The sequence below is a fragment of the Herpailurus yagouaroundi genome, unplaced genomic scaffold (assembly GCF_014898765.1).
Source record: "Herpailurus yagouaroundi ecotype Mexico unplaced genomic scaffold, PumYag 196, whole genome shotgun sequence".
Taxonomy (NCBI): Eukaryota; Metazoa; Chordata; class Mammalia; order Carnivora; family Felidae; genus Herpailurus; species Herpailurus yagouaroundi.
The window spans coordinates 36,536,825-36,545,768 of record NW_024412427.1 but is presented as its reverse complement, the minus strand read 5'-3'; the positions used below and the strand labels follow the sequence as shown (position 1 = coordinate 36,545,768).

General features: G+C 46.2%; 1 protein-coding gene across 3 annotated transcripts; it reads left to right on the top strand.

The window, feature by feature from the left end:
- The first annotated feature begins 868 nt into the window (after positions 1 to 868).
- On the top strand, positions 869 to 8,082 carry VSX1 (visual system homeobox 1). 3 transcript variants are annotated; one of them, XM_040447904.1, is made up of 6 exons: positions 869 to 954; positions 1,310 to 1,887; positions 3,706 to 3,784; positions 4,226 to 4,349; positions 5,414 to 5,594; positions 7,009 to 8,082. In XM_040447904.1, exons 2-6 carry the CDS (start codon positions 1,464 to 1,466, stop codon positions 7,293 to 7,295), a joined length of 1,095 nt encoding a protein of 364 aa, XP_040303838.1. In that variant the 5' UTR covers positions 869 to 954; positions 1,310 to 1,463; the 3' UTR covers positions 7,296 to 8,082. The 3 variants fall into 3 exon arrangements, with proteins under 3 accessions (XP_040303838.1, XP_040303840.1, XP_040303839.1); XM_040447906.1 differs by lacking the exon at positions 1,310 to 1,887 and having other exon boundaries at positions 909 to 954; XM_040447905.1 differs by lacking the exon at positions 869 to 954 and having other exon boundaries at positions 1,478 to 1,948.
- The last annotated feature ends 862 nt before the right edge of the window (positions 8,083 to 8,944 follow it).

The window sequence follows — 8,944 nt, the reverse complement described above, 5'->3', positions numbered from 1 at the left end:
GCCCCCGCCCCTGAACGATTCAAATGACAATTATCTCAGAGGAAAGTTATTGTTTTGCTAATCCCAGGAACAGCTTGCGAGGGGGAGATTTGGGTCTTCCTTTAATAATGGAAAGCTAATGCGCAGCCTCTTGTAATTATCTTTATCTGAAACCCCTCGTTTAATCTGCATGTTTAACAGTGGCCCCACTCGAAGGCGCAGGGAGCGGGAAACCCACTTTCCCTGACTCGGGGTCCTCTCTGCGCGCGCAGGGAGACAACGCCGCGTACGGGTGGTCTCAGAGAGTTGCCGCCTGCTCGCTGGGCGACCTCAGACCGCTGGGCCCTTAGGAGGTGGAACTGAGGAGATTCTGTGTCCATGGTTCTATATTTGGGAAGGGTGGGCTCAGGGTTTCGAGCGATTCGGGTTGAGTGGACTCAAATTTTCACAAATTTCACTTGTGAGCCAGGAGTGATTTACTCACGTGCTTTGGCGCCAACTTCAACAAGCCAGGGAGTTTCACAGGAAAATCTTTCTTTGAATAATTGTAAAATCTGACAGTAATTTGTTTGCCTCCGTGAAGAGGGGTGTGTCCCAGTAGACAGGTCCTATGTTCCAATTTACGCCCGCCCTACACACCCAATTTAGAACTGTCAGATAAAATACTGATACATACTCATACTAAAAAAAAAAAAAGTTCATTGTATATCTGAAATTCAAATTTCACTGGATCTGCAGTATTTTTGTTTGCTAAACCGGCACCGTTCCTTAGTCCACTCTATATCTGTTTCTCCCTACTCCCCCTTCTCTCAGCTCTTGTGAGTTTTGCGGCCCGCTGCAGCTCAGCCATTAGGGCTCTGGGGGTGAATTTGGCTCGAGGTGGAGTGGGCGTGGATTAAATAAACGTTTTCCACTCCTCTCCCTTCAGAGGTTTTCGTGGAAGGTCTTGGCTCTGGCGGTGGAGTTGGAGGGCTGGTGAGTGTCATACTGGTGGTAGTGTGGCTAGGAATGAGGCCCTAGGTCTTAATGAGCAACTGTGTCTTGGGAGGGAGCCTTCGAGGTAGCTGTGAGGGGGACCTCCACCTAGAGAATCTGGAAGGAAAGGAAGACCACTCCAGGGCATGAAAACTGCAGCTTTTTAGAGGAACCAGCAGATAGCAGGGTCGTGCCCTCCCTACTTTCCTTTCACGGAGAACGGGGGAGGGGGCTGTCGGGTGGGGACTGGGCAGGGGGACAGCTGGAGAGGAGAGAGAAGGAGGTAATTGAGGGGACTGCAGCTGGGAGGGCGGCGACCGAGGGGAGGGAGACTGGTGGCGTCCCCATCTCGCAGGGTCCTGGGCGATGACGCGTCCGCGCCCCACTGATTGGAGCCCTCCCGGCCTTCCGCGCCCGACGGGCTGTCAGGGAGTATAAAGCATCCTCCGAGCTGTGCCCTCTCCGCAAACGTGACCTAGAGAAAGTCAAGCCTCACCGACTGAGAAGCCATGACATTCCGGGACGCACTTTGCGACGGGCGCTCCAGGAGCAGGGTGCTGGTGCCAGGCAGCTCCCCCAGCGGCTTGCGCCCCCGCGGGTTCGCCATTACGGATCTTCTGGGCCTGGAAGCTGAGGTGCCCGCGCCTGCCGGCCCCGGGCCAGGATCTGGCTGCGAGTCCTCCGTGGCCGCACCCTGTACGGGTTCGGGTCTCGCGGGCTCCTGCATGGCGCGCGGGGCCCTCCCATTGGGGCTCGGCCTTCTATGCGGCTTCGGCGCACAGCCCCCCGCGGCCCCTCGGGCGCCTTGCCTGCTCATGGCCGACGTGCCGTTCCTGCCACCCGGGGCGCCTGAACCCGCTGCCCCGCAAGCCCCTGGTCGCCCGCCGCCCCCTCTCGGCAGCCAGAAGAGCAGCGAGAGCGTCTCGACGTCCGGTAATCAGGCCAACGCATCGGGGTCTTGCCCCTGTTTCCTCAGGCTTGGGGCCGTACAGGGGTAACTCACATCGTCTCATTGAGCCCCTACTCCCAGCATCCCGGATCTAAGGGAACTCGGGACCCCAGAGCGCGGCCCCGTCGGGGGAGGCGTATTCTAGCAGTCTCGCTCCCTTCCCCTTGTCTTTCCCTAAGTCCCTGCCTCTTCTCCGGGACCTGGTCCCGCAGCACAGCAGATACTGCCACCACTCCGTTCCGGACCTACCCCGGGGGTCTTGGCGACTAAGCAGCGGTCTCTGAGGGTTTTTCCCTAGCCCCCGCCTGAGCCTCGGTCTCTGCGAACGGCATAGGTCGAGGAGGCCAGGGCGTGCTTGTTCATCAGCAGCACAGAACCCACTACCCCGCGGGGGCTCAAAGGTTTGCTGGATTCGGAGTGAAGAGCGCAGGGCCTGGAGGCCTAGAACTGTCCGCCTCCCGGGGTGCTGAAATAGGAGCCTAGGTACCGCGCTTTTTTCCTTGCGTTGCCTTCCGTCCTCCCGCACACGTGAGAAAGGAAGCAACCTTGCCAATTTCATTGCAGCTATGCTCAACATTTTGTTCCAAGTCCAGCTATTTCCTCAAAGAAGTTGAGGTGCATTACGGGGAAAGAGAAGGCAACGAATGTCTATAAAGAGCAAAGGCCAAGAAATTGAGAGGTTTGGGGTGTGGGGGGAATAAAATGGAGAATTATACAAGAAAACGCAGACTGAGAGAAACTATGTAGTAAAACCTAGAGCTAAGCATCTAGTAGGCAGATAAGGCAAAAAAGTACGTTGAGTCTCTCCACTGAAACTAAAAGTAATAATATAATAAAAGTAAGCATGCCAATTTAGCAGACAAGCAAGCTTTCACTCAGTTTTAAAAAAAACAACAACACTTCACAAGTCTCTGTGTAAGATAAAATGACGCCTTCTATCAGTGGTTTCATTAAAAATGCAAAAACCACCTTCATAGGATGAATTCTTTCTGTGAGAAAATGAAAGGCAAAATACCACTAGATCTTGTCAAGAGTGAGTTTCCTGGATCTGCTTCCAGAGATTTGGAATTGGTACAGGAGAGCAGGGAGTGCATGTCTGACAAAGGTTTTGATGTCAAACCTTAGCCGCCCCACTTAGAGAAATGTTGGTTTATTGGTTAAGATGAGGAGTCGGAGGCAGAAAGAAGTGGATGAATTTGGGAGCTAAGTGGGAATAGAGAGTGTCATTAATGGCCAAGTAGCTTCACGCAGTCTGGGGTTTGACTCCCAACTTCACCATGTACTACCTGTGTGATCTTGGGCAAGTTACTTAATCTCTCTGCACTTCAGTTTCCTCATCTGTAAAAATAGAATAATACTAGTAGCTATCTTGGAGTTCTTTTATGAAGAATAACTGTGATAATGCATGGACAATGTTAAGCACAGTGACTGGAATATAGTGAGTGCTAAAAATGCTAGTGAATATTGTTAAATACTCACATTCTCCAGCAGAATAATAACTTCAAACCTCATATTAAAATCCAGAGAAGAAAGTGAAAAATGTGCTCACCTTTAAAAAGTTTTCCTTCCTTCCTTCCTTCCTTCCTTCCTTCCTTCCTTCCTTCCTCCCTCCTCCTTCCTTCCCTCCCTCTTTCTTTCTTTCTTTCTTTCTTTCTTTCTTTCTTTCTTTCTCTTTCTTTCTTTCTTTCTCTTTCTTTTTCCTTTTCTTTCTTTCTTTCTTTCTTTCTTTCTTTCTTTCTTTCTTTCTTATAAAAGGTAATATGCTCACCTTTAAAGTCCTCTCTTTTCTCCGGTGCTAACAGATGAGGACAGCCCATCTGAAGATAGGAGTGACCTGAAGGTGTCCCCCACCCTTGGCAAGAGAAAGAAGCGGCGACACAGGTATACAGCCAGGCTGTCCTCCCTGGCTATTTCCTCAGGACACAGTATCTGAGAATATATGATGCTGCATTATGGCAGGCCCAGTGACCTCCTGGTTGGCACATAGTAGGCATTTGGGAACATAATTCTGCTATTCATAGGAGGCTACAGGACAATCTTTGTAGCATTTTAAAGACAAATTTGTGGACCTTTAAAATAGATATTCTTAGAATGAGTTGATAGAATTCATTGAGGAGAAAAACATGTCAAAAAACTTTATTGTTGTTTTTGAATGAAACTTCTGGACTTTCCAGAGGCTAATCATTCAGAGGTGATATGTCCAGTTATCATGAGGAGGGCTTTTAGGGTGTGGAAAGGCAGGCATGGGGTCTTCTAAGTCTGGGAAGCCTGGTAGCCTCCTGAGGACATGTGCCCACATATGTGCTTTGGGCTTCCCTACAGGACTGTTTTCACTGCCCACCAACTGGAAGAGCTGGAGAAGGCATTCAGCGAGGCCCACTACCCTGATGTGTATGCCCGGGAAATGCTGGCTGTGAAAACTGAGCTCCCTGAAGACAGAATACAGGTGTCTAGGGTCCCTTTTCTCTTTCCCAGAGACATCACAGAGAACATGTTTTTCTCACACACAGTGGGTCAACCCACAGCCACCTGTAGACAGCCTAACACATTCCCATTGACACACACTGAGGCTCACTGGCTGCAGGTACCACAATGCTAGAGACTTTCTGTATTTTTATTCCAAGAAGATATTTCCTGTAATCTGCATGTCTTTTTTTCCTTTTATTTATTAATTCTCTAAAATTACACAATAATGTGTGCTGCAGCTAAAAACTACATATATAGCTATATATATATCTATAACTCTATCTATTATCTATCTATCTATCTATCTATCTATCTATCTGTCTGCCTAATCTTTGACTATCACTCCTGGAGAGAAAACAATGTAAATATCCTGCTGTAATCTTCCTTCACACCATCTCTGTGTTTATATCTGGCTGTGAATATGTTTATATATATCTATCTCTCTATCTCTCTATCTCTCTATCTCTATCTCTATCTCTATCTCTATCATCTATATCTATACTTACACACACAGGATTTTGTGTGTAAGGTATTGAGTTATACTTCTTAGTCTTTTGTTTGACAATGCATCTTGAACATTTCTCTAGGAAAGATTTGCCACTAACTCACTCTTTTTTTTTAACAGCTAAACAATATTCCATATTATTCCTTTATTAAGATAATATTTTCCAGGAGAATTATCACCAACAACCCAAAACCTGGGGCTTAGAAAGGACCATTGCCAGCGTGAACTCTTTCTAATCAATGAAAAAAATCAGGAAACATAATAGTCTACTTCTTTACACAATCTGCGAAAGAACACTTTGATTTTATTTTTTGTCATTTCTCATTTTCTGGAAAGCCCCAGTGAAAACTGCACATTAGCCCCACAATGATGTGTCCTTTTGAGTTCTGAGTGAGCGGTAGGTACAGCTCCTCAAAGGTCTGGGACTTGAGTGGATAGTTGGCCCTTTTAGGACTCCCTGCTCAGGGGCACCTAGAAGCATCCTCTTTACTGTGTCTCCTCCTGTATGCTCTTCTGCTTCCTGTCCTGCCTCATATTAGGTCTGGTTTCAAAACCGGAGGGCCAAGTGGCGGAAGCGGGAGAAGCGCTGGGGTGGCAGCAGTGTGATGGCGGAGTATGGGCTCTATGGGGCCATGGTGAGACACTGCATCCCGCTGCCAGACTCTGTCCTCAACTCCACCGAGGGTGGCCTGGTTGGTTCCTGTGCACCATGGCTTCTGGGTAAGGAAGAAGGGCCTTGCAGCCAGCAAGAGGCCCAGAGATACTGGGGGAGGGAGTGGGGTTCCCACAAAAGGCAGCCATTTGCAAAGCCAATCAATGTAAATTTACTCAGATTTGGGCCCAGAATATCATATCCAATTTTTAATTAATTCAAAGGCTTGAACTGTGGTCAATTGATTTATTTTGCATTGGAACTGTGTACACAGTGTGGAAAGGTCACATGAAGCCTTGGTTTTAAGAGTGGAATGATGTAATATGTGAAATACATTCCAAAATGTTAGAATTTTTGGAAATCATACAACTTAGAGCTCGTGGTAATAGTAATGAGGGCAGTGCTAAGCAGTGAAACCTGCAGGTGATTAACGCCCTACAAATCAGAGCCAGGAGGTCTGGGTCTGGGTCCTGGCAGTCTGTCACTAACAACCTGCTTTTCTGTCTCTTAGACTTTTGGTGCTAGAACAGCCTACACTGGTAAGGTCCAAGTTTTGAGGCTAGGCATTCTGGTGTTTTCTGTTGTTACCAGAGACCAATGGGCAGAGATCACACCTTAGAGGAATGAGTCACAAGATAGCACCTAGGGCAGGGTGGGAGATTAGAGTTAGGTGTATGTATGAGGAATTCTAGGCTGGTAGGGGGAGGAGGTTTTTTTGTTTAGCAAACATTTTTTTTAGCCCCTACCCCCAGACACTATGCTGAGACTAGAGATACCAATAGTAAATATGGTCCTGACTTTGCCCTCAAAGACTGAAGAGACAGAATTTGGGGCAGGGAACCAAGTTCACCCTTCTGAACTTCCACAAGCAGGTCAGATGTGGGGCAGTGATGCTCACTGGCATCTGCATATCTGTGGCCTTGTAAGAAAGTGGGCTCAGTGCTGCCAGACACTCTTACTTCCAGAGAAGCTGGAAATCTGGCTTTTGATGTAAAATCTCCTGATTTTAAAATATTGGCAACAATTAAATTTGAACAATTACTGTGATATCCAAATAAGACACCTTTGTTGGGTGCACCCCACAGACAGATATTAGATTTAACCCTTAATGGGGGTAGTTGCCTAGCTGGTTCCCCTAGAGGCCCTGGAGACAGATGCTGATGAAGGCATTTTTTTTAACGTTTAATTATTATTGAGAGACAGAGCATCAGCATGGGAGGGGCAGAGAGAGGGGGACACACAGAATCCGAAGCAAGCTCCAGGCTCTGAGCTGTCAGCACAGACCCCCACATAGGGCTCCAGCCCACAAACTGTGAGATCATGACCTGAGCAGAAGTTGGATGCTTAACCAACTGAGCCACCCAGGTGCCCTTATGATGAGGACATTTCTAATGGGATTTAGGGAAGCTAGACAAGGAAGAATTTACAAAATTGCTGAATTTGGAGATACCTATTTTTATTTTTTCTCTTCTTTTTTGCAAGGGATGCATAAAAAATCCACAGGGATGATAAGGAAACCAGGAAGTGAAGAAAAGCTGACAGGACTCTGGGACTCAGACCAACTCCAGGAAGGTTCTAGCCCAAGGCAGACAGGATCCCAGAGAAGCTCAGATGAAGCCAGCACTGAGAATGGCTTGGAAGATATGGCCATTGATCTCTCCAGCTCTGCCCGGCAGGAGACCAAGAAAGTACACCAGGGCACCAATGCTAGAGGATGCTCAGACTCCTCAGGGCTGGAGGGTCTCCAGCCAGGGAAGGTGGGAGCCTGATGAGGCCCACAGGCCCTACCCTCAAAGGCTGGCAAGTTCATCCCTTATGGCATTTTCCACAAGATAACAGTTGTCTAAGACAAGGACTCTCAGCTGGATTTTTTTCTTCCAGTGTCAGGATAAAATGTAATGCCACTTGCTTTAAGAAGACAAATGGATACCTTAGGGAAAGCCCATTTTACCCTAGAATGGAAACCATTCCTTAAAGGCAGTTAATTTTATGTAAAATTTTACTTCTTTTTTGTAGAACTTGAGAAGGGAGGATTTAAAGTTCAAAAAGTGTATTCACTGCTGGGCCTCATTTGAGATTTGGTTCAATATACTGTGTAAATTAATAGGTGGTCTGATGTCCTCTATCTGAATTTGAAAATATAAATTTATTTAATCTCCAGAGAATCAGATGTCTTTATAAATAGCAAAGACCCCATACAGACATATGAATGAATTATAGTATCTTTACCTTGAACTTGGCTTTAGACATTTCACTTTTCTCATTAAGCAATACTTTGTATTATCCTGAGTGTCATTTGATAGGCTGTGCATATCAGAACTCATAAACAAGAAAGCAACCCATACTTTCCCTTCCCTTCTGAAATAGCATGGGACTGTGTTTAATATCTATAAACAGTGTTTTAAGGTCAGACAAAGCTTCTTGGTCTTTTAAAATTTATGTTTGAAAGCACTTTAGCAACTTGGATTTCATGAATGTTTTGTTTCCTGTATTTCCTTTGCAAGTTATTTATTATTTAAGAATAAACATTGTGTGGTGTGTTTGCTTCTCAAGGCACTATTTCTGTTACACATATGTACATCTCCAAGATCACTGATCCCCTAATGAAGCTCTCCCCCCACCCCCCATTCCTATCGGCCCTTTTCAATCTCAGGATTGAAGGATTGAAGGATTTCATTTTCCAGGCTGCAGCACGTGTCATGTGTAGCTTTGTAAACTCCCATAGGGTGGTGGCTGGGTCTAATTCACCTTTTAGAGTTCAAGTTCAGAGAGACTTAGGTTTGAGGGGGAAATGTGAAGCTTCATGAAGAAGGCAGAATGGGGAAGGAAAGTGGGGAGCTTGAGAGGCTTCCTCTGGAAATCAGTGCAGTCAGGCTGGGCCTGTTTTCTCTCATCTCTCCATGAGAACACAAAGGATCCCTTCCTTTGGCCTATTTTTCTCATCCTTGTTAATTCCATACTCTGTGAGAATTAAATATCACCTATCTTACTGCAGATGCAGAAAACCATGAGCACTACCTTCTTTTATTCATTCTGGCTCATAGAAATTATTGCTGACTCCTGACACTGCACAGCGAAAGAGCAGGTGTTGGTGAAGAACTCTAGAAGTATGTTCTATCTTTCCTGTCTAGAGGCAGCATGCCAGGCTCTAAGCCAAGTGGCCATACTTGCTCTGGACCATCTTCTGCCTTCCAGCTGGTCATAAGATTCTTGCTTCCATCTCTCATCCTTAGTTTATCCAGGGTTGAATTTGAGCTAGTAACCTGTTTAACTAATATACATCGCACTCATAGAATAAAATATTGCGCAACCTCTAAAAATGGTAACAATAGGGCATATCGTTTCATATTTCATATTAATTAAATATTGGTGATTAAAAACTAACTCTAAATAAATGGAAAGAAAGATATAAGTAGAA